A 26,607-nucleotide genomic window follows, 5' to 3' on the forward strand; every position below is an offset into this window, starting at 1 on the left:
ACATCCTGGAGACAGAGAGGCCGGGCTCAGACCTCAATCGCCTTTATACAGGGGTCTGTGGGAGGAGCCACAGGAGCAGTCAGCAGGGGGTGTGTCCAGACAGGTATATGTAGTTCACCACAATTAGGCAGGAACCACAAGCAGTGACCACATTATTATTAAAATACTGGAGATGTAAGAAATCTTTGCTTGATTAAGTGGGACAACTGGAGGCAGTATTTACTTGATGGGACTTCCAGGAGTGCATTAGGCTGGAATTAACACCCTGGAAGATGGGTGAAAGTGGATAATGTATTCTGGAGGAAGATGGTGCATTGTAATGAATGGAGCCAATGGCCAAGTTTGAGCAAGATCCCCCGCTGGAAAGCATGAGTGTGGAATTTGAATGATCGTGAACAATCAAAACACACATCAACACTTGCCATGGCTTTGGCCATAAATAGTTCCCAAGCCAAAGAAAGCAATAAAGAAAATAATAAATTAAAAATGAAATGGGTATCATAAGAGTCCTGGTTTTTCTATGAGACCCCTGGCTTCTTCCCTCGCATTTTTCCTTCACTCTGCTCGGACCGTTATCCCTGGCAGGCATTCCATTTCCCACCCTCCTCATTTAACAGGATGTCACCAGTCTGTTAGATCAGGATGACACCACTGAGATTCATGCTGCAGCTGTAAGGGAAAAGCACCAAGTCTATATGCTCATGGAATTCCACAGAGTGTGTGAGAACCTGTTGCTGAATGTTAATTTTAAAGTATCATGTCAAGGAGGAGTCCAATTGTAGAATGAAGCTGAAGTGAGCTTTCAAGGCAAGACAGTAAAATAATTGTGCTCTAGTAAGGAGGAAAGGGACAAGGACACCAGTCATTGTTGCAGTGCTGGGTGTTTTAAAATGCTTCACATTCTGTGACAGCTGAGGATTATGGGAATCATAATGAGAATTACAAAGAAACAGCAGGCATTCATGGACGGGATGAGGAAACTAAGCCATTCAGGGAGGAGAGAGGCTAATGTTTGCAATTTTGTGATGAATTTTTTGAAAGGCAGAATGGCAGCTTGCAAACATAATGAACATGGGCACTGGTAATGTGGCAGCTTCTTATTCAACTCCCAGATAACCTTCACATTGTCCTGTTGGACTGCCTGATGCCAAGTCATATGTGAATATTTTTGCAATTAAAGAGAGTGACAACTGTGAAACGGTTGTTTTCATCTCCCGGCCTTGTTATTGACTTCATTGGTCGCTGGGAACTTACTGAAATTAAACCAAATTGTACTCAGCCGAGTCATCTTGTTTGGTTCAAAATTTCATTTCGAACTTCACAGCTGAAGTGTTGTTAAATTGTGTTGAGTTTGCTACCTCATGAGTAGTTGAGATGCATTAAAAAGTAGTGAAGTAAACATGCAGGAGGAAGGAATAGAGGAAAAGGTTTCATTCCTTTCTCTGTTACAGGGGTGAAGTAAAGAAAGTAGAGGACATGTACGTATATGGAGTATATAATTCGCCTTAGCACAGACCAGTTTATAGCCATTTTTTTGCTGTAGATTCCATGTAATTTTACAGGTAATGTTTATGTTTACTCTGCAATTTTACGTGCTTTGATCTGTCTTTTAAATATTTACAGACCTGTCTTCTCCACTTTTGTTTTTTGTTGAATACTCTCCTCGGTAGCCTCCTGTCCTTTGTCACTAAATCAAACTCTGCCATCAATGTTCTGTTCTGTGCAACTCTAATTTATCCAGTATCTTCTAACTTTTTTGTGTTTGTTGCTTCAAATAGCTTGAATTTAAAGCAGTTTTTCTTGTCTAAACACTTTCCAAAGTGTCATTTCACACCTGAAAAACTCTCCAATGCAATGGCCTGTCTCTCTGGCTTGATTTCCGTTCCCCAGCCTCCTCACTGTATCGTTGGGGGCGGAGACTCAGCTGTTAAAGGCTCTTTGAAATCATCTACTCCAATAATGCTGATCTCTGCCACACTCTAATCTGAAACATCATCAATGATTTGGACGATGGAATCAATGGCTTTGTGGCCAAATTTGCAGGTGATATGAAGGTAAGCGGAGGTCAGGTAGTGACGAGGAAGGAGGGAGTCTGCAGAAGGACGCAGACAGGTTAGGAGAATGGGCAAAGAAGTGGCAGATAAAAAAGAGTGAAAGGAAGAATATGGCGAATCACTTTGGTAGAAGGAATAAAGACATAGACTACTTTCTAAATGGGGAGAAATTTCAAAAATCAAAGGTGAAAAGAGATTCTGCAGTTCTTGTACAGGATTCCCTAAAGCAATGTTCCCTCTAATTCATTTACAGCTGCGCAAACCAACTATTGTTCTGAGCAAGGAATTTTAACATAGCCTGAAACTTTAAATTAACATTATATAATAGAAAATTCTAGCTGCACAGCACTGCATAGAAGCAAAGGCGATCTGCATGGAAGCAGTTCAGTTACTGTGCGGCCCCGCACCTGTACAGCTCAGACGGGACAGTTCCCTAAAGGTTCATTTGCAAATTGAGTCTGTAGTAATGACGCCAACTACAATGTTAGCAGTTATTTTGAGAGGACTGGAGTACAAGAACAAGGATGTAAAGTCGAGGCTTTAGAAGAAATTGGTCAGACTGCACTTGGAGTATTGTGAGCAGCTTTTGGGCCACTTATCTAAGAAAAGATGTGTTAGCATCAGGGAGGATTCAGAAGAAGTTCAAAAGAATGATTACAGCAATGAAAGGATTAATGTATAAGGAGTGTTTGATGGCTCTGGGCCTGTGGGTGAATCTAGAGAGCACAGCCACAGAACTGATGTCCAACTAGAACAGAGATGAGGAGGAAATTCTTTAGATAGTCAGTGTATTTCCTAAGTATATCCATGGACTTCACTGCCACAGATGGCTATGGAGGCCATGCCATTTGAGTTTATTCAAAGGGGAGGTTGATAGATTTTTGATTAGTTAGGGTGTCGAAGGTTCCAGGAAGAAGGTAGGAGAGTGGAGTCGAGAGGGATGATAAATCAGCCCCGATGGAATGGCGGAGCAGATTTGACAGGCAAAATAGTCAATTTTACTCTTATGCCTTATGGTCTAACTCAACTCTTGGTATTTTAACTTTAAAGATAAAGATAGATGGTTTCTTAATTTCTTGTTAGAGTCACCGTGTAACATTTGGTACATTGAAATTATTATACTAACGTGCTGTAAACTGTTATTTGGTGCTGAGAACTGAGAGAAATTATTATTACAACTTACCCCTTTACATTTTTCATCTGTTCAAAGGTGTCTGGGAGAGGGGCTTTGAATGTTTCAGGCAGCAACAAAACAAGAAGCCCTGATAATGCTGTAGAAATTCCCATTAGAGTAAAAGGCAAAAACTTATCATGTACACCTGTGAAAATACAGAGCTATTTTTTAATAATATGAACATTTGTGCATCCACACAGAACAATGGACTCAGCCTACCTCACCTCATGTTGTCAATAAACACTCTTAATGCAGGCACTTTAATTTTCAAGTTAGCTCTTAACCCTTTATGTTAGGCAATATATTCCAGAAAAAAAGGGCTGTTTGTTTCCAGTGAACAACTGGAAAATTCATTTGGAATTGACTAACTGCCTCAAACCCACAGACTGTCATTTTGCCATAAAGTGCAGAAGGCCTTACAGGAAGTTGTGCAGAAGGCCTTACAGGAAGTTATACAGGACTGTAACGAGAGTCCTTGATGAAGATGGTTTGGACCCAAATGCTGGAGTATCGGAGTCTAGGATTGAAACACGTTATGAAACTGGATTGGGAATTTGAGCACAAAAAAAAACCACTAGATGAAATCACGAGTAGGCTTATAATTGACAACTGAACCTTAGTTCAGGTGCCCTTTAAATGCTCAATGCTTGGCGCCCAAAACATGATAGCCAATTAACGGGACAATCCTGAATCTTTAAGGGGCCGTGCCAACTATCCATACTCTGGGGAGTTAGAGTGTCTAAACCTGGTGCAGATGGGTGCATGTCACAACAGGACCTCTTCCCTATGGCTGACTCCTGATGGCCCTAGTTGCTCTGACAGATGATGATTGTAGTCATGGATGAGAGCCTGATTCAAAATGTCTCTTTCAGACATCCAGCACCTCTCCTCTGGTCTGAATCCTTCCCAATCCACAAGATATTGCCAAACACCTCAAAAAGTGCGCAATTCCAAAATTCCTCTCCCGGTGAAAACCTGTCCCCCATCAACAAACCTGGGTGGTGGCAGGGCTGATGGTATTGGGGCTAACAGCTGGTGTTCATAGGCTTTAACTTGGAAGTGTGGAAAGTGGGATTGATCTTGAGGGTTTTCAGAATCTGCAAGGTGTAAGCTTTACTTCCCTGGGAACCCTGAAGAGTCCAATGAACTTGGGCGCCCATCTCCTGGACTCCATTTGGAGAGGCAAACCCTGAGTCAACAACCAGACCAGTTGCCCAGGCTGCAAAACTGGTCCTTGTCTTCTCTTGTGGTTAGCTTTTATCTCAGCCTTCCAGACAGAAGCTAACAAAATCTCCCTGGCCCTAGTCCATCTCTCCTTGCAACACTGGATGAGCTCTTTGGCTGCAGGAACCACAACTTCTGCCTCCTGCACAGGGAAGAGTGGCAGAGAATACCCAGATTGGCATTTGAAAGGAGACATCCCATGCGCCGAATGCTGTGAACTGTTTTGGGTGACCTCGGCCCACATCAAATGGTCTCACCACTCATACGGTATTTTAGAGGGCAGGCATCTTATAGTACATTCCATTACTTGGTTCATCCTTTCTGCCTGGTCGTAGGACTGTGAGTGAAACCCTGAGGAAAGACTCGCTGTTGTCCCAATCAGTTTGCAAAATGCCCTCTAGAAGCGTGATGCAAATTGTGGACCGCGATCCGACATAATGTCCACAGGAAAACCATGGATCCTGGAGGCCTGCTGCAGGACAGTCTTAGCTGTCTCCACCCCAAGGTGGAAGTCTGTCCAAGGTGATGAATTTGTAGGCCTTTGAAAAATGATCCTCAGTTACCATGGTAATGGTCTTCCCCTTGGAAGGACGAAGACCCGTGACAAAGTCCATGGGGACGTGAGCCCATGGGGGAGGAGTCCTTAATATTGGGTGCCGCACCAGCTATTCATACTCTAGGGAGTTAGAGCATCTAATCCTCAGAAGCTGGCATGGATGGGTCATATCATAATACAGTACCATGATTTCAGATATTATGTGTGTTATTACACAGTGGCCAATATGCTACAATGACTTTAGTCACGGTCTACTGATGTCATCTGTGCAGAGTAGCAATATCCTTAACAGCAGAAATTGTTTCTCCTTGCCTATATTTCCACAATGAAAAACAGAAGTGAACATTAAAAAAAAAACAGTGGCATGCCTTCTGAGGGTGGCCTACTAATCTGTCAAGTAGTGCTTGACATTGTCATTTCCTCTTCCATGTCCTTTCATTGTCTTAACACCAACAATTCAATTGACTTCAACTTTGAATATACTCATTGGCTGAGCAGCCATGGCCTATTAAAAAGGAAGACACCAAACATTCAAGATCTTCTAAGTGAAGAAAACTCTTCTCAGTCCAACTTAGTTGATCGCATGTCTGAGACTATGATCCTTAATTCTAGCAATCTTCAGCTAGGGAAATTGTTTTTCATTTTTTAAAATTAAGAGAATATATTTACATACTAGTTGATAGTACATCATAATAAAGAGCTCTCAAACCAGTGAACTCTTATTGCATCCGCTCCCAGAGAAACCTATTCTTTATTGGGTTTTGAGACCTAATGAATCTCAATTTCACTCCATTATTTCAGAAAAAGCTCTCTGTCTGCTAACTAATCCACTTTCCCTGTTTATATCTGAATCCTTGCTTTTCTGCAAACACCTCAGCAAGACACTTCATATAGTAATTTCTCAAAATCCACTTAACATTCAATAATTTATTTGGTTATCTGTTTTGTTACAGCCTTAAAATACTGATTTTTTAAAAAAAATTTGGTACTTCTAATGTTGCTGGAAGATATTCTTTACTAACAATAACCATTTTAGACCTTTTCAGAACTTTCATTGGAACTTTGTTTTCTTCTATTTTCATCTATTTTCTGTTAACAAAAACAAAAGGGAGTAATTCATCTTTGAAGACGTGCACAAAATGAAGCCAATGGATTAGGGGTGTTTGGAGTTATGATGATTGGGGCTGGTTAAAACAAAAATGCCCCTGCTCCTTCGGAGCTGTGCAGATGGATCCAGCTGTTGTCAGCTCCTTCTAAGATAACTGAAGTTGTAGAAATCCAGACAATCTTCAGTGAAAAAGAGGCATGTCACCACTATATATAAAGAAAATCAGGATCCAGACCCCAATTCTGAGAGGATTATCTGTCCTTGCCTATGATAAAATGCTTACTCTGGCTTCAACAAATATTCACTCTGTTAATGATATCAGAAAACCATCAAACTCAAAATATGGGACACATAACTGTATATGATAGAAAGAATGGTTAATTCTGGATATTTATATCATTATTTATCTCCATTTACACACTGTGTGCACAAAGTGTTTAGATTTGGAATGGTCTCTGGGTGCTGAGGCAGCACAGAATATTCTTTTTTTAAATCTATATGCAGTAGATAATGTCAAACAATTTTCTTACCAAGATAAAAAACATAAGGTGAGACAATGCTGCCTATCCTGCTGGCCATTGAACAGACTCCAACACCCATATTTCTTACTGCTGTTGGGTACAGCTCAGCTGTGTAGACATAAATCATGGAGAAGCCACATGTAGTTGCAAGTTTTCCACTCATCACCAGTGCCGTGGCAAGTGCTGAAATATCTAAATAAACCAGAAACAATCAGGCAGGTTTGTTCCTAAACTCCTGTTCGTACCTTCAGCCATGTGCTTGTCACACAGGACGACTTTCTGCAAAAATCCCTCTGACCGAGTAATGCAACACAGAAACAAGCCCTTCAGCCCAACTGGTGCATGCTAACCAGTCCCAGTCGACAGCATTCAGCCCCAAACCCTCTAAGGCCTCCCCTCCATGTACCTATCCAAAATACCTCTTAAGTGTTGCACCTGTACTCGTCTCGATCACTTCCTCTGGCAGCTCATTCCAGGTACTCACTGCTTTCTGCGCAAAGAAGTTACTTTTCACACTTCTTTTAAATTTCTCCCCTTTTCCATCTGTGTTTTGGGCTCTCCAGCACTGGGGAAAAGACAGACCATCCACCTTATCCACACCTCTCATGATTTTATAAACTTTTATGAGGTCATTGCTCATTCTCCTGCTGTCAAAGGAATAAAGATCTAGTGTAGCCAACCTCTCCTTATAACCCAGGCTGTATCCTTATAATCTAGGCAGCATCCCCGTAGATCACTTCTGCACTCTCTCCAGTTTGAGCTTTTTTCCCAATAACAGGATGACCAAAATTGCACACAATTCTCCAAATGGGGCCACACCACAAATTACTTTATAACTGCAACATAATGTCCCACTCTTAAACTCATTACCCTAATTAATGAAGGTCAGCATGCTAAATGCCTCCTTCACCACACTTTTTACTTGCACGAACTATGAATTTGTACTCCTCACAGGTTGCTCTGTTCCACAGCAATCGTCAGAAACTACCATTCACTGTATAAATACTAGCCTAGTTTGACTGTCCAATGTGCATCACCTCACACTGAAGATGAAAGTTAATATCGTTAAAGTAATTACAATGTACGCTTCCTTCTTTTTCCTTACCAGAACTTCAATATCTCTCATCATCCGTGGTTCTCTGTTCTTGGTATGTCCACATTTCACCATGACAGGAGCATACTGTCCCTGGACTCTTGATAAGAACCTCCCACTTGCTGACTGTTCCTTTGTCTTTAAATAGAATCATCGAATTGACCTCAGGTAGATCCTGTCTAGTGCCCTGTAAGTTGACCCTGCTCCATTTCAGCACTTTCAACTTATGGACCTGTTCTGTCTTTTTCCATAACAATTTTAAAGCTAACAGAATTGTGGTCATGTGCCACAAAACCCAATTTCCCTTGGGGTCAATAAAGTATGTCTGTCTGTCTGTGCCACAAATCAGGATGTAATGGTGTGTGTTCCTCATTCTTTCAAATTAATGGCCAGAAAAAAAAAACATACTTCCATTATTTGCAATATATTTTTCCAATGGACAGATCTACATCAAAACATCCATTCATAAAAGAAGACCTCTAATGTTGGTGTTACACTGAGTTGACAGGTAGAAATAACTCTCCTGTACCTAGTAAAGTGGCCACTGAGTGTATCTTCATGGTCTTCTCCTGTGATAGCCCATCCACTTCAAGGTTCAACATGTTCTGCACTCAGAGATGCTTCTCTCCACAGCACTGTTGTACTGCATGGTTTTTTTTTGGAGTTATTGTCACCTTCCTGTCAGCTTGAACTAATCTGGTCAATCCCCTCAGAACTTTCTCATTAACAAGGCATTTTTGTCCACAGAACTGCCATTCATTGATTTTCTTTTGTTGTTTTTCACACAAGTAAACTCTAGAGACTGTTGTGAGTGAAACTCCCAGGAGATCATCAGCTTCAAACCACCCTGCCTATCACAGCAACTACCCCATGGTCAATCACTTAGATAACACTAATGATGTTTGTTCTGAACAACAACTGAACCTCTTGACCATGTCTGCATGGCTTTTTATCCACTGAGTTGCTGCTATGATTGACTGATTTGATAGTCCTGATAAATGTAACTAATAAAGTGGCCACAATGCGTACCTTGTCCTTACGTCACAGGCAATGTTGAATTGACACACAGATATGTGCCAGCAGCATTGGGTGATGAAGTCAGTGTGGGAGAACTGGAAGAAGTGAGGTGTTGGACAGATTTAGTTTACAACATAAGATAACCATATTCTTTGGGTGTTAGTTCCATGGTATTAATTAAAGTAAGCTTCATCTTACCTCCAAGAGGACCATGACCTTATCATAGGGTTTAGAGGCTTGTGTGCCTCAATGATCCAGAGAGCTATGTTGGCTGGAGTCAGGGCTTTGTGCTTTGAATCTTGCTAGGATCACACTTGCTGAACAGGTCAAAGGGTGGAGAGTAGTCCACTGGTCCTCCAGTTTGGAGATTCTGTTCAGGGCCAGCAACACTGACCAGTCAAAAACAAAATGTAACAGAGCAGCAATGAAGAATCCTTTATCTGTGTGCATGGGTATTCCAGTGTCTCCACCTGGGATTTGCATGACTGACAGTAATGAAAACTGAAAAGAAGCTATTGGCAAGATGACAGCTGCTCTGAACACTGCCAAGACCAACAGCAAACTTGGTTTTTGTAATGCATGACCCATGTACAGCATTGGTAAGCTAGTATAAATAACTGCAGAAGTGCATTGTTACAACCGGCATATACTGGGTGTCAGTGAAAGCAGAAGGGCAAGGTCTGGCAGACTAAAGGCAGCAACCAGTGAAACAGTTTTATACTCAGGAAGGGAAATGGTCAGGAAAATGATGGTGTAGTTGTCATTTTGAAGAAAGGCTTTGAGAATGGAAACCAATCAACTGTAGGCTGATGAGAGTCAGGCTGAGAAGGAAGCAAATGATCATGACTGTGATCCAGTGCTATGTTCCAACTAACAACAATGACATTGAAGAAAAGGATGTCTTCTATGAACAACTGCAATTGGAGGTAGGGTTAACACTATGCCATGACTTAATCATAGTCATGGGAAATCGAAATGCCAAAGTGGGAAATAACAACTCACACTACACTAGGGTCATGGGCATGCATGGATGTGGAACAATGGTGAAAGAATGGCAGAGTTTTGTTCCATAACCAATCTGGTCATAGGAGGGATCCTCGTTCCACACCATGAAATTCACAGCTGACATGGTGATCACTCAGTGGATGTGAGAAGAATCAGGTTGACCATTTAATGATCAATGGTATGTGAGGACAATCCTGGCAGGATGTAATAGTGAAATGAGCAGCATATTATATACAGGAAGTGATCACCTCATTGTTGTTGCAGTGATGAAACTCAAGTTGAGAAGCACCAGGACCACATACACAAAGATGTTGAAAGCTCAAGGATACTGGTGAAAAATCTCCCTTCACCACTTAGTTTAAGAACAGACTCCAGGCCCTGCAAGACCTCGACAAGGATGTGTCAGTAGACAAGATTGACAAAATGTGGAAATGGATTGCCTCAGTCTTCAATGAGAGTAGGGAGGTGTGTCTAGGATACAGAGCTGAAAACAAGAAATGGATACAGAAGGAAACATGGTCAGCCTTAGAATGAAGATAGAAAATTAAGAAGAAAATGTTTCATGCAAAGTCAACACAAATTAAGGTGCAACTTCTATTAGCATTCACTAAAGCTAACAAGAAAGTGAGGAGATTTGGAAGAAAGGGTAAAAGAGTCTACATGGAAGACCTTGCAGAGGCTGAAGCAGCAGCCAATTGAGGTGATCAGGGAAATATATACAAGATTTCAAAATTGGTAGAGGGAAGTTCCAGGCCAGATCTAGTGGTCCTGTGAGAGGTAAGAATTGTCTCCTTTTGACATCTGCGAAAAAACAAGAAGCACGATGGACAGAATACTTCAGAGAATTACTGAATAAACCAACATCAAATGAAGAACCTGACATACAAGAGGCAGCAGAGGACTTCGACAGGTCCATACAAGAAAGATTGTTGCTGCTGTTACGCCTGTAGCCCCCACCTTTTTGAGAATCGCAAGATCGCTATTAATTCAGGTCAGGAGACCCAGGAAATGAGAGAGAGACATTTGGAATGTCCTGGCCCTCAGCGATACAAAGCTACGGGAAACGGCCATTGTCTCTTGGAGACGGAATTGTGTATTAAAATACTGTGCTTCGTGGAAGCCCTCGGGCAAAGTGGGCTGGTTGGGGGGATGGCATCATTCCACCCTGATTGACATCTGAGACCCCGTGAGTGGGGATAAAAGAGGGCCTGTGGGAACAGCCCCTTAGATGCACCAGAAGAAACGCTAGAACTCCTGTAACAGCGTAATAGCGAAAGCTGGTGGAAACAGCCACGTGCGTCCTTTTCCATTTGCCTCAGAATTGGTGGGTCTTGCCACGGAAGAACGGTTTTAGCTAACAACAAAGGGGAAATTCAGCCCCCACCGACTCTCGAAGGATTGACCTCATAAAAAGGAATGGGCAAGTTTAACTCTCTCTCTTGACTCCAACCAAAGGCTGCAGCCTACAACTTGAATGAACTAAAGTGACTTTTATATTTCCATCGGACAATACATTATCCCCTAGACAACGATAGAGTTATTTCTTATTGATTATTATTATACCCGTGCTTTTAGATTTAGTATTGACGATGTATATTATATGTATGTTTGCATTGATATTATTTTTGTGTATCTTTATCAATAAATACCGTTAAAAATAGTACCATCAGACTTCAAGGGACCTCTCTATCTTTGCTGCTAAGTGACCCAGTTACGGGGTACGTAACACTGCGATTAAACCATCAAAGAACAGCAAAACTCCAGGATGTGACAGGTTGAATGCTGAACAAAGGAAGTTGTTGTTAGGATCCCCAAGAAAGGAGCACTAAGTGATTGCAACGCTGGTGTGGCATCACACTTTTGTCAGTGCCCAGCAAGAGTCATTGTCCAATGGATTACAGATGCCTTCGATGTGTGCAATGGGAAAGAGCAAGTTGGCTTCAGGAGAAACAGAGCCTGTGTTGACCAGATCTTCATACAGCGTAGCATCACAGAGTGGCAGAGACAACTGTTGGTGAATTCCATGGGCTTCAAAAAGGCTTTTGATAGCATCCACTGGGAGAGCATCTGGCAAATTCTCAAATCATATGAGATCCCTTCCAAAACTGTCCAGCTTATCCAGAGCATTTATGCTAATTTCGCCTGCACAGTAGGGGACTGCAAATGAGCTTTGAAAGCGAGACAGGAATCAAGCAAGGCTGTGTGATGTTGGTGATATTGATGCCAGAGATTGACTGGGTTATGAGGCAAACAATGAAAGATAAGCAGAGATGCTTTAGAAGGCCTTAACTTTGTGGATGACCTTACATTAGTATCACACACAAACCAGCACTTGCAAGAAAAAACTCAGCACCTATGTATCTTTGCTGGATACGTTGGACTCAGAGTCAGCCAGATAAAGACTGAGACCAAGACCCACAATGTAGAGTCTCCTCCTCTAATCAAGGCATATGGCATTGATTTCTCCAGCACCGGCAGATTCACCTACCTAGACAGCATCATTCAGCAGGACTGTGGGACCAAAAATGACGTCCAGAGCAGACTCAGCAAAGCTAAGTCCGGATAAATATTTGCTATATTTTAACTCATTCATATAATCTGTAAATTATTTTGTTTTAAACCACACTAGCTGTGGTATCTCATCAGGAACCATGCATGCATGCTTTCCTGATGCAAAACTAAATTGTTAATGGATACCAGAATAGCCAAGTCCCCATCACTGATCCCTGGGTAATGGGTCACAACTGATCATTTAGGATATTTAATTGTCCATTTAATATACTCCTTGTTTCTTGTAAAATTAGCCTAACCAGATTAAAAATTTACCTCAGTTCAGTCAGGTTCAGCTGAGTTCAACTGTTCTTAGTAGTAGTGATCAGTAGATTTTTTATTGATATTTTAAGAATTGCAGGTTGCTGAAGATCCTAGCATATATTACCCTTTAAGTTTCTATACCATTATAAGGGATCAAAGTATATAAATTGCAAGGGAAATTGGACATTTAACTTTGTACAGTTGATCATGGGAGAAATTTTTGAATTAAAGATTAAAGTATTTTTTACTGAAAAGACTGACATGTTTTGTTTGTCTTGTGACTCCTCAAAACAGTGAAAAATGAAAAGCGAAAGTGGGCCTTAAAACCTCCATTCTATGACACTGCTGAAGAACAGTGTCCTGTCATCAATCAACTGAGCTTTTAAAATGCTGCTCTAATTTGTTAAAAACTATTTTGTGTCAAAGTGTTTAAATTAAAATGACTGATTTCGTTTACAGTTGGTCTGGATCAGTTTCTTGAACACTAATTCAGTTAGTGACACACGTCAGAAGTGTAGATTAATTTCAGAGGAATGTACAATTAATTTCTCAGGCCATAACAAATAAGGGACATTTCTGTTTTTTAAAAAATATATTCTTATAGAAGTCACAGTTGTGAAACTCTGCCATTTCTAATTTTTTAGTGCAAGCATAAGTTTTGTTTAACCATGTCCCTTTATGGTTTTTTTAAAAAAAATCAGGGTTTGCTTGCAATAATTTCTAATCCCTTCCTCATTTATCAATAAGAATATAAGACATACTGTAGGTTCAGAATTAAACCATTGAGTCAGCTCCACCAAACCATCATAGCTGATTCATTATCCCTCTCAACCACAGTCTTCTCTCAGTAATCTTTGACACCCTGTTCAATCAAGAACCTATCAATGTAGTCTTTAAATATACTCATTGACTTTGCATCCACTGCCAACCATGGCTAATTGTTCTCTGTTTCAACTAATCAAACATTGATTGTTTATAATGTGCTCAATACAGAATTCTATTAATCTTGCAATTTACTGTAGATGACAGTATCTTTTTGCAAACACAAGTCTGAAAAAATTGCTTACATTTTAAAAGAGAAAAGTCTTCAGAAAAGATCTGTAGAGTGAACAGATTTTAAGAAACAATTAGTATTTCCATGCTGTTCAAACAGTGTTTGCAAATGATTGTATGACTTAGGAAGTGCCTATTATCGAGACTCCTATTTCTTGCAGAAAGCCTTGAATAAGCTTCAGATATGAATAGAAATTGAACATATCAGTAATTAAAAATTATATTAAAAGTTTAAAAAACCATATTTCAGTGATTTTGTACACAGTGTTTACTCAATAGATTAATTTTCTTGGAATATGACCACTGAGGAAATGACCCCTTACAGAGGTACCTGCATTTTAATGTTGTGTTTACATCTCAGGAAAATATAAAGAAATAAGCCCTTTGGGATGACAGAATACCTTGTTTAAAATTCACCACTCATTTCCTTCTCTCACTTCTCAGGCGCTTTTGGGAACTGTTACAATGAATGGTGAAAAAGTTACTGGAGGCAATTCTGAGATACAGGATCTGTCTAGCAAGCACCATTTTCTTAACCAATAGGAATGATGTCAAGAATCCAAAGAACTTTGGAAAATCATAGTGAAGGCATTAATGCTCTCACCATCAGTTCCTGGAAATGTCTCAGCCCACCATTTTCCCCTCAGTGTTCTCATCCCAGCACCTCATATTCACAATATAACAAATATTGCTGAGATTATGATACTTAGGAAATAATAAGTTGAATATTAAAACCCCTTCAGATTGAGAAAAACTATTTAGTTCAGTAAAACATTAATAAAATGATGATTATTATTTAAGTATCACTCTGGAAGTATTATACCTGAAGGTGTAAACTGGATGAGTATAAGAACAGCTCCACCAAAAAGAGCTGTGATTGAAAGGATGAACCTGCGTGAAAACTTCTGAAGGAAAAACCAGGCTGCTGTGTAGGCAGGAACTTCAATGGCAGCAGAGAGGAAGCAGTTCAAATAGTTATCACCATGAAGATTGGGAGTGCTCAAGGACAGGCCAAAGTACCCGATTGTTAAAATCATCCTGCAACAAAATGATAAAACTAATTGTAAAGGATTGTTAAATAGCTTCTGTCATCAGGCCATTATTATCATATTAGAGTAACAGACACAGTCATAGTGTTACATACATGGAGAAAGGTTCATTGGCCCCACTTACCCATACCAGTTAAGGTGCCCTCTGTGGTGAACTACATATACCTGTCTGGACACGCCCCCTGCTGACTGCTCCTGTGGCTCCTCCCACAGACCCCGGTATAAAGGCGATTGAGGCCTGAGCCCGGCCTCTCAGTCTCCAGGATGTAGTATGGTGGTCAACCACTGCTTGTTCCTTCTTCCAGTCAATAAAAGCCGATATCTCGCCTTTACGTCTCAGAGTGAGTTATTGATGGTGCATCACCCTCCTGAGCTAATACCATGTGATCAAATCGGGCCCATACCTTTCCTTTCCATGGGCCTGTCAAAATGTCTTTTAAACAATGTAATTGTACACACCCCACCACTTCTTCTGGTAGCAGGTTTCAAAAACCCATCATCCTCTGTGTGAAGATCTTGTCCCTTATATTCCCTTGAAATCTTTCCCCTTTCACTTTGTACCTGTGCCCTTCAGATTTAGAATCCTTAGAAAAAGAATGTTTCCAATTACCTTATCTAAGCCTCTAGTGAGTTTATAAATGTCAATAAGAGTACCGCTCAGTTTCCTATACTGATATAGCATGTCCAGGGTCTCCTTATACTGAAGCTCTCCAGTCCTGAAAAAATCCTTTTGAATCTTTTCTGCACCTTTTCTAGCTTAATCACTTTCTTTCAATAGCATGTTGACAAGAACTTCACAGAATATTCCATGTGCAGCCTTACAAATATCTTATATGATTGTAACATGACATTCCAAATCTTGTACTCAATGTCTCAGTAATGAAGGTAGGCGCACTATAAACCTTCTCCGAATCTTGTCAAAAGTTTCAAAGCTCCACCCTAAGTCTACCCATATTATTATTGTTATGGAGCTATGTATTTATACTCCTCAGTTTTTCTGATCTACAGCACTCCTCAAAGTCATGCTATTTGCTGCATATGTGGTGCCTGGGTTTAACTTCCCAAAATGTTTCATTTTACACTAATCTTAGTTAAATTCCATCTTCTGTTCCTTTTCTTGCTGTCCCACTTGATACAGATCCTACTGTAGCATTGACAACCTGTTTCACTACACACCAAACAACCAAATTTAATGTTATCTACAAACCTACTCAGCACACATTATCATCAAAATCATTAATAAATATAACAAACAACAGTGAACCTAGATGCAATCCCTGTGCCATACCACAGGTCACAGGTCTCTAATCTGGAAAACATTCCTCTACTACAACCCTCTGCTTCCTGCCACCAAGCCATTTTGAATCTAATTGGCTATGTCACCCTGAATCCCATTTGATTCCACTTTCCAAACTACACTATCATGTGGGATCTTATTAAAAGCCATGCTATAGTCCACGTAGGGAACATCTACTGCTCTGCCCCTCAACAATCCTCTTAGTCATCTCTTCAAATAATCAATTTTGTGAGACAACATTAACCATACACAATGTCATGATGACTTATCAAAACAAAGTATTTCAAAACATAGATAGATCCTGTATCCCATAATCCCCTCTAATAGCTTTCCCACCACTCATGTTAGGCTCATTATCACTTCTGGAGGTCCAAGATGCTGACTTCTACAAAGAAGGGACCCATATGCTCCACGACCGCTGGACTAAGTGTGTAAATGTAGGAAGGGACGATGTTGAAAAATAGATGTGCTATGTTTTCTAAAATTGACTCCTTCTACCTTAGACCACAAACTTATCAATCACCCCTCATACAGGCCCTTCGGACCACAATGCTGTGCCGAACATGTTCTTACCTTAGAAATTATCTAGGGTTACCCATAGCCCTCTATTTTTCTAAGCTCCATGTACCTATTCGGAGCCTCTTAAAAGACCCTATTGTATCTGCCTCCACTACAGTCGCTGGCAGCCCATTCTGCGCACTCACCACTCTCTGCGTAAAAAATTCTCCTCTGTATCTAATTCCAAGCACCTTAAAACTGTGCCCTCTCATGTTAGCCATTTCAGCCCTGGGAAAAAAGCCTCTGACTATCCACATGATCAGTGCCCCTAATCAACTGATACACCTCTATCAGGTCACCTCTCATCCTCTATCGCTCCAAGGAGAAAAGGCCAAGTTCACTCAACCTATTCTCATAAGGCATGCTTCCCAATCCAGACAACATCCTTTAAATCTCCTCTGCACCCTTTCTATAGTTTCCACATCCTTCCTGTAGTGAGGTGACCAGAACTGAGCACAGTACTCCAAGTGGGATCTGACCAGGGTTCTATACAGCTGTAACATTACCTTTTGGCTCTTAAACTCAATACCACAGTTGATGAAGGCCATGCATTACATGCCTTCTTAACCACACAGTCAATCTGCACAGCACCTTTGAGTGTCCTATGGACATGGACCTCAATATCCCTTTGATTCTCCACACTGCCAAGAGTCTTACCAGTAATACCATATTCTGCCATCATATTTGACCTACCAAAACGAACTACCTCACACTTATCTGGGTTGAACTCCATCTGCCACTTCTCAGCCCAGTTTTGCATCCTGTCAATGTCCCGCCGTAACCTCTGACAGCCCGCCACATTATCAACAACTCCACCAACCTTTGTGTCATAAGCAAATTTACTAAGCGATCCCTCTACTTCCTCATCCAGGTCATTTTAAAAAAAATCACGAAGAGAAGAGGTCCCAGAACAGATCCCTGAGGCACACTGCTTCTCACCAACCTCCATGCAGAATATCACCTGTCTACAACCACTGTTTGCCTTCTCTGGGCAAGCCAATTCTGGATCCACAAAGCAAGGTCCCCTTGGATCCCATGCCTCCTTTCTTTTTCAATAAGCATTGTATGGCGTACCTTATCAAATACCTTGCTGAAGTCCATATACACTACATCTACTGCTCTACCTTCATCAAAGTGTTTAGTCACATCCTCAAAAAATTCAATCAGGCTAGTAAGGCACGATGTGCCTTTGACAAAGCCATGCTGACTATTCCTGCTCATATTATGTCTCTCCAAATATTCATAAATCCTGCCTCTCAGGACCTTCTCCATCAAATTACCAACCACTGAAGTAAGACTCACTGGTCTATAATTTACTGGGCTATCCCTATTCCCTTTCTTGAATAAGGGAAGAACATCTGCAACCCTCTAATCCTCCAGAACCTCTCCCGTCCCCGTTGATGATGCAAAGAACGTGCCTATATGCTGGACATTTGCCACATTTCTGCTGTACATTTCCCTGAGAACATCTGTTCCCAATTTATGCTTCCAAGTTCCTGCCTGATAGCTTCATATTTTTCCTTACTCCAATTAAAAGCTTTCCTAAATTAGATAGATAGATAGATAGATACTTTATTCATCCCCATGGGGAAATTCAACTTTTTTCCAATGTCCCATACACTTGTTGTAGCAAAACTAATTACATACAATACTTAACTCAGTAAAAAATATGATATGCATCTAAATCACTATCTCAAAAAGCATTAATAATAGCTTTTAAAAAGTTCTTAAGTCCTGGCGGTAGAATTGTAAAGCCTAATGGCATTGGGGAGTATTGACCTCTTCATCCTGTCTGAGGAGCATTGCATCGATAGTAACCTGTCGCTGAAACTGCTTCTCTGTCTCTGGATGGTGCTATGTAGAGGATGTTCAGAGTTATCCATAATTGACCGTAGCCTACTCAGCGCCCTTCGCTCAGCTACCGATGTTAAACTCTCCAATACTTTGCCCACGACAGAGCCCGCCTTCCTTACCAGCTTATTAAGACGTGAGGCATCCCTCTTCTTAATGCTTCCTCCCCAACACGCCACCACAAAGAAGAGGGCGCTCTCCACAACTGACCTATAGAACATCTTCAGCATCTCACTACAGACATTGAATGATGCCAACCTTCTTAGGAAGTACAGTCGACTCTGTTCCTATCCCTCTCCAATGCTATGGTAAAGGAGATAATATTGTGATCACTATCTCCAAAATTCTCTCCCACTGACAGACCTGACAGCTGATCAGGTTCATTTCCCAATACCAGATCAAGTACAGCCTCTCTTCTTGTAGGCTTATCTACATATTGTGTCAGGAAACCTTCTTGAACACACCTCACAAACTTTGCCCTTCTAAACCCCTTGGTCTAGGGAGATGCAAATCATTATTGGGGAAATTAAAATTTCCCACCACGACAAGATCATAAGATCACAAGATCACAAGACAAAGGAGCAGAAGTAGGCCATTTGGCCCATTGAGTCTGCTCTGCCACTCTACCATGAGCTAAACTATTCTCCCATCTAGTTCCAATTTCCGGCTTGTTATCAACTCTTGTTGACAACTCTGCTGTTATCACATCTTTTTAGAATCTGTCTCCCTATCTGCTCCTCAATATCCCTGTTACAATTGGGTGGTAGACACCCAGTAGAGTTATTGACCCCTTGCTGTTCCTAACAGAGATTCAGTAGATAATCCCTCCATGACTTCCTCCTTTTCTGCAGCCATGACACTGTCTCTGATCAGCAGTGCCATGCCCCCACCTATTTTGCTTCCCTCCCTGTCCTTTCTGAAACATCTAAAGCCTGGTACTCGAATTAACCATCCCTGTTCCTGAGCCATTCAAGTCTCTGTAATGGCCACAACATCATAGCTTCAAGTACTGATCCATGCTCTTAGCTCATCTGCTTTGTTCATGAAACTCCTTGCATTAAAATAGACACCTCTCAAACCATCACGCTGAGTGTACCCCTTCTCTCTCACCTGCCTATCCTCCCTCTCACACTGTCTCCAAGCTTTCTGAATTTGCAAGCCAACCACCTCGTACTCTGTCTCTTCAGGTTGCTTCCCAACCCCCAGTGATTCTAGTTTAAACTCCTTAGCAAACTGCCCTGCCAGGATATTGGTCCCCCTCAGATTCAAGTGCAACCTGTCCTTTTTGTACAGGTCCCAATGATCAGAAATCTGAATCCTTGCCCCCTGCTCCAATCTCTTAGCCATGCATTTATCCTTCACCTCACTCTATGCCTGTACTCACTGTAGTATGGCACATGCAATAATCCTGAGATTACTACCTTTGAGGTCCTGCTTCTCAAATTCCTTCCTAACTCCCTGTAGTCTGTTTTCAGGACCTCCTCCCTATTCCTATCTATGTCGTTGGTACCAATATGTACCACAACCTCTGGCTGTTCACCTTCCCACTTGAGGATATTGAGGACACAATCAGAAATATCCTGGACCCTGGCACCTGGGAGACAAACTACCATCTGTGTTTCTTTCGTGTGTCCACAGAATTGCCTGTCTGACCCACAAACTATAGAGTTCCCTATCACTGCTGTCATCCTCTTTCTTTCCCTACCCTTCTGAGCCACAGGGCCAGGCCCTGCGTGGCCACTGTTGCTTCCCCCAGGTAGGTCATCCCCCCAACAGTACTCAAACAGAAGTACTTACTGTTAAGGGGGACAGCCACAGGGGTACTCACTAGTATCTGACTCTTGCCCTTCTCTCTCCAGACTGTTACCATTTATCTGTCTCCTGAGGCCTCATTGTGACTACTTGCCTATAGCTCCTCTCTATCACCTCCTCACTTTCCCTGACCAGATAGTGATCATCTAGCTGCATCTCCAGTTCCCTAACCCTGTCCCTAAGGAGCTGCAACTCGACGCACCTGGCGCAGATGTGGCTGTCTGGAAGACTGAGAGTCTCCCAGACGTCCCACATCTGACACCCAATACAGAACACCGGCCTCACAGACATACTTCCTATTCCTATTCTTCACAAGTAACTTACCTCGCCTCAACCCATTATCGCTGAAGCCCCATTGAGATAAAACCTTCCTACTCTGTCTTCCGCTCCTTCCTCACCCGCTCTATAAAGCTGTCTTCTTTTTATACTCTTCTCGCCATTCTAACTCGCTGATGTCCACACTCCTGCACAGTTGTTCCTCTATTTTCTCCATGGTAAAAGTTTAGGACTATGAAGTACTAGAGGGATTTGAATGCCCTTGTGTACGACACATTAATATCTTCTATGCGTAATTAAAATACAATGTTAATCTTTATCTTGAAGAGTATTCAGTACAAAAGGAAGGTCCATTATCTCAGGTCAGACCTCAGATGGAAAGGTGTGCTCAATTTTGGGCAATAAACATCTGGGACATGTTGAAGGCCTAATGCAGTTTTACCAGCACTTTGCTTATCTGCAAAGTTTGTTTAAACCTACTCTCAATGTTCAAATTTCAAAGTAATTTTTATTATCAAAGTGCATATATACCACTATATACAACCTTGAGATTCATTTTCCTGTGGAGATACTCTGCAAGTGTATAGAATCGTAACTACAACAGGATCAATGAAAAATCCACTAGAGTGCAGAGGACAACAAACTGTGCAAATGCAAATAAAATAAATAGCAAAAAATAATGAGAACATGAAATAACAAAATAAAGAGTCCTTAAAGTGAGATAATTGGTTCTGGGAACATCTCAATAAATGGGCAAATGAGTGTACTTATCCCTTTTGTTCAAGAGCCTGATGGTTGTGGGGTAGTAATTGTTCTTGAACCTGGTGGTATAAGTCCTGAGGCTCTTGTACCTTCTACCTGATGGCAGCAGCAAGAAAAGAGCATGGCCTCGGTGATGAGGATCTCTGAAGATGGATACTGCTTTCTTAAGTCAGCATTTCATGTAGATGTGCTCAATGGTAGGGAGGCTTTTGCCTGTGATGTACTGAGCTAAACCCACTACCCCTTGTAAGATATTCCATCCAAAGGAATTGGTGTTTCCACACCAGACCTATTTTGTGCCGTCTTGAGTTCAAGAGAGCTAATCAAGATTCTGGAAGCTTTAAGGAATGTGACAGAACCAATGAGAACATGAAGAATAACACTGCAGGATATTAAAATTAATGATTGTCAATTTATGTGTAAAATTAGGAAGTGCATTTTTCACATGCAGTCCAATGGAACTTTGGAATATTAGGATAATTTATACACATATAAGAATTATTGATGGTTATTAAATAGTTATTGTTCTGGAAGTAAACCAGGAATGTATAAATATACTCTACTATGCTTCCTAAACTCCATTGATTTTGATGTAGGTGAATATTGGAGACAAAACAAACTGAACAGTCATATGGACATTTAGCTCAAGCAATGTTCTTTCACAGAATGTGAAGATAGTTTGGGAATCAGGTATAGATGGATTATAAACAAGCTTGAGGTTAAAAAGGCCTAAACTGATTCCTATGACTAACATTTCAGACATAAGAAAAGTTTGAAAAAGGATTTTAAATTAAGAACAGAAGGGGACTGGAAGTCAAAATAGAAATATTAGCTACTAGTGAAAAAGGGTTAAAAAAAAAGGCTTGGGATTGTATCAGATGGAGTGGTATCAAATATCCCATCAGGCTTTGGGACGATATTCTGCTGGCTAGAAAGGGATGTTGAGAACCAAGAACAACAGTTGGATGCTTGACACATGGTCAGTATTACTGTGAGAACATAGTTGACATAGCTTTACATCTCACTGTGAAGTGTTTATAAAACACAACAAGCATATGAGGATGTTTAGAAAGAGACATCTTGTGAAAAGGACAGCCAGATCAATAGTAAAGGCAGAAACAGACTCTCTGATGATTAAGGAACCAATGATTGAGGTAATTGTGGAAAATCACCATCAGGAATTTGAAGAAATTAAAGAAATACATATATGTGTGAATGAGGCCTGGACTTGAGTTGTAAAATTGTCAATAAAGAACTAAGTAACAACTAAGCAAGGTATGTGAAAGAATGCATAAAAGAGTGTCTCATGAGATACTGGCTAGAGCAACACTAGAAATCCATGACTAATGAAGAAGACGCTAAGTTAGTGATTCAGAGAAGAACTCATCAAGATTGAAACCTAGACAGGTTCTTCAAGAGTGAGTAATATCTAAATACAGGTAATGGGTTTTGGAAGTAATGGAAATAAGCTAAAAGTTCTGTGACTAAGAAAGATGTGAAAATAAAGGGTTAATACCTTGTTTGAAACTACATAGTGAACTTTGAGTTGTTTGTACTAATTGTGGTTAAAAAGTATAGATGTTGGGTAATATAATTTTCTGATGTGTTTTAACAGGTGCTGGATTTAATAAGCAACATTTGGAGTCCCATGGGCAGAAGTGGGAGAGAGGCTTTTTACCAGATAATTTTGTTCTATCCTGAGCTGAACTACTCATGTAAATATTGCACTGGGCTGGATTAATCATACCATGGCTATCCACTCAGATGTCACATCATGGCCATTGACAGTTAATAATCTCACCGTGTTGAAGCCACTAGCTTCATATGACAGAAAACAATGGATTGTGGTGGAAAGACCTGTGAAATAACTTAAATTAGAAAGTTGCCCAAATGGTGACGAAACAAAAGGAATTAGAGGAGAGAGCCAAAAAGTAGGGTTTAAGAATGGTGTAGAGAAGGTAAGTAATTCTGCCCAGAGAGACTGACACATAGTGTTTTATTTGACATTATTAATTATGACAATCAATGTTCACAAAATCACAATGTGATAATAGCAATTTCAATTAAGTAAAATCAATGATCAATATTTTTGGTGTGCCTTGCCATGACCAATATATGTGTCTCTCTGTGAGTTGTGAAGAAATTCTAGCCAGTCATTATAAAAGTGACATTATATGACTAGGCACAGTTCAAGTTCCATCAATTTGTCAGTAATACAACTATTGTTAGTAGAATTGTTAGATAGTGACAAGGTGGCATACAGGAGAGAGATAGGTAAGCTGCCTGAATAGTATTGCAATATCAACATCAGGAAGCCCAAGAAATTGATTGAGAACATCAGGAAGGGGTAGATGAGGAAACACACACCAGTTCTTATCAAGGGATCAGCTGTGGAAAGTTCCTGAGTGTCGACATCTCTGAAGATCTATCCTGGGCCCAACATATTTGATGCAATTACAAAGAAGGCAAAACAGTGCCTATGCTAAGGGTCTGAGGAGCCTTGGTATGTCACCAAAGACTCTCGCGAATTTCTACAGAAGGACCGTGGAGTGCAGTTGAATTGGTTGCATCATCATCAGGCATGGAGGGACTGCTGCACAGGATCAGAAACAGTTGCGAAAGGTTGAAAACTCAGGCAGCTCAGCTATGGGCATGACAGTCCCTAGCATTGAGGACATCTTTAAAATGGGATGCCTCCAAAAGGAGGCTCCCATCAATAAGGAACACATCACTAAGGGCACACATTGTTCTCATTGCTGCCATCAGGGAGGTGCAGGAGCATGAAGGCCTTCATTTATATTTTAAAAACAGCTTCTTCCCCTTCACCATCAGGTTTCTGAATGCACAATGAATCCATGTGCATTACCACACTAATCATTTCTTTCTGTTTTTCTTCCCATTTTGTACTACTTATTGAATTTAATTTATATATTTTATTGTAATTTATAGTTTAATTATAATTACTCATTTTAATGTACAGCAAAACAACAAATGTTACAATGATAGCAATATGAAACATGATTATGGCTTTGATTCTGAAAGTGAAATTGACAAGTTAATGAAGGTACATACTCAAGGTGTTAAGCCAAAGAACCAGAGGCGATGGGAAGAAAAGCAATTTAATGCAATGTATGGTTAGGATTTCCCTGAAAGGATAACTGATACATATTCAACAGGGTCCTTAAAAATAGCACCAAATTAATACTACAATGATAAAAAATTGCAGAAATATGGTTAAAGAGGATAGTTGGGCCAGTGGGGTGAGAGGTCCATGTCAGATCTTATGAAACAAGCAGTCTTTGCATCATGGTTCCATGAAATACTCACCATATCAGAACATTAATGACAGTAATAACTCGGATGTTATAAGTTTTAACAAGACGGAAAATTGTGTAAGACTGTGCATATTTGGTTCTCATATCTTCAAGCTGAAATAGCAAAAGAAAATACACATTTATTGTTAATGTAAAGTATATTAATGTAGAGTATTACTAATATTAACTTTCACTGTGATGACATTTACACTGTTGTGACTGTCAATGAAAGCCACTGGAGAGATTTGCTGCTGGTAGTAAAACAGTCTTTACAAACAAGCTGACAGAATTTGGAGACACTCTGAAGAGAGGCTCCCTGACTCACCATTACATCGTTATATGGCTAAAGATCAAAGGTAACAGCAGGACAGTTCTAAGGTTACTGTACAATGCATTCACAGTGCTTCCTTTGAGTTACATGTAATTTTCAAACAACTAGAATTTCGCACCAACACTCAAGACACCCTAAACTGAATGTTAATCACTTCTGTCTCTGAGCTACATTCATGCATATGCCAACACCTCAGGTCAAAGGAGTGTTTCCTGGCTTGCAATCAACCCCATTCTGCAGCTCCAGGAAGGCCATTGTACTGAGACGAGGACATCTGCAAATGCTGGAAATCCCAGCAGCACACACAAAATGGTGGAGGAACTGAGCAAGTCGGGCAACATCTCTGGAAAAGAGTAAGCTTTTGATGATTCGGGGTGAGACCCTTCATCAGGACTGGAGAAAAAGATGATAAGTTAGTGCATGAAGGTGTGGGAGAAGAGGAAGGAGTACAAAGTGGTAGGTGATAGATGAAACCGGGAGATGGAGAAGGCTGAAGTAAAGAGCTGGGAAGCTGATAGGTGAAAGAGATAAAGGGCTGGTGATGGAGAAATCTGATAGGAGAAGTAGATAACCTTGGTAGAAAAGGAAGAGGGAGGAGCACCATATGGAGGTGAAGGCATATAATGAGATGATGTGAGAGAGGGAAACAGGAATGGGAATGGTGAAATGAGGTCAATTACCAGATGTTTGAGAAATCAATGCTCATGCCATTAGGTTGGAGTCTAGCCAGACAGAACATAGAGTGTTGCTCCTCCAACTTCATCACAGCAGTAGAGGAGGCCATGGACTGACATGTTGGAATGGAAATGGGAAGTAAAATTGAAGTGGGTTGCCGCTGGGAGATCCTGCCTTTTCTGGTGGATGGAGCATAGGTGCTCAGTCAATGTTCTGAGCTATATTTTAAATTCAATCTAAAATCGACATTCAGATCTGAAGAATGGCTGCTGTTCAAATTATTATTTGCTACATTCCATAACTACAGAATACACCCTAACATGCCCAATGGAAATTTTCCTGTGAGAACTATTACATTCACAGCTTTGTTCATTCACCTGTCTTTTTTTTCTATTCTGTTCATCTTGAACAGACTGGAGTTAAGAGTGGCTAGTCTCATTATGAAAATAATGAGCTGGAATGTGATCCTTTGATCTGCTGTAAGTCTCAGCACTTTTCTCTTTATTCCTGGGATATATGATTACAACCCCACTTCAATCCACTATCAGTCTTGCTTATGTAACACTTTGGTTCTGTTGGCTGTGTAAGTCTAGGGAGACACCCTCTGGCCCTGCCAAACGTGGGAGATGGAAGTGCAAGCCCCCCCAAATCCCCCTGTTCGTGTGGATGCTACGTGATGTGTTACCCTGTTATAAATCAGTACCATGAAATAACAGACAGCACGCTGCATACAATTAGGAGATTTAGCTTTATAATTCTTAATTTGACTAAAGGGTTCGTAAAGAAAAAGCAAAAATGAAAAGGGCCCATTTAAAATGAAACAGTCTAATGTGCACAAATTGGAGCTCATGGTTTTCCCTTTGCTGATCCTCCTTCGCTCTCCCTTCTCAAAAGCCCCAAGCTCAACCTTAGTGTCCTTCACCAGAGAAAGCTCCCCTGAATCCATTCATCCCAACCAGATGGCACTCATTTCTCCCATCTCTTATCTTCAACAGTAACCCAAACAAGCAGCTTACACAGAGAACAAACTGCAAATGCAGATATCCAGAAGAAGATGGCCCAA

At 40.8% G+C, this 26,607-nt stretch overlaps 1 protein-coding gene across 2 annotated transcripts in view; it reads right to left on the reverse strand.

Moving 5' to 3' along the window:
* The window catches only part of LOC140739171 (organic cation/carnitine transporter 2-like), a 73,428-nt gene that overhangs the window by 8,016 nt on the left and 38,805 nt on the right, over positions 1-26,607 (reverse strand). Inside the window, exons 6-9 of one of the 2 annotated variants that reach the window (XM_073067204.1) lie at positions 24,552-24,652; positions 14,443-14,657; positions 6,647-6,829; positions 3,238-3,373 (exon numbers count right to left, since the gene is read on the reverse strand). In XM_073067204.1, coding sequence (XP_072923305.1) covers positions 3,238-3,373; positions 6,647-6,829; positions 14,443-14,657; positions 24,552-24,652 — 635 coding nt within the window. Of the gene's footprint in view, positions 1-3,233; positions 3,374-6,646; positions 6,830-14,442; positions 14,658-24,551; positions 24,653-26,607 lie in introns of those variants that run through there. The other variant, XM_073067205.1, reaches the window with a different exon arrangement.

The sequence above is a fragment of the Hemitrygon akajei genome, chromosome 15, assembly GCF_048418815.1.
Source record: "Hemitrygon akajei chromosome 15, sHemAka1.3, whole genome shotgun sequence".
In the NCBI taxonomy this organism is placed as follows: Eukaryota; Metazoa; Chordata; class Chondrichthyes; order Myliobatiformes; family Dasyatidae; genus Hemitrygon; species Hemitrygon akajei.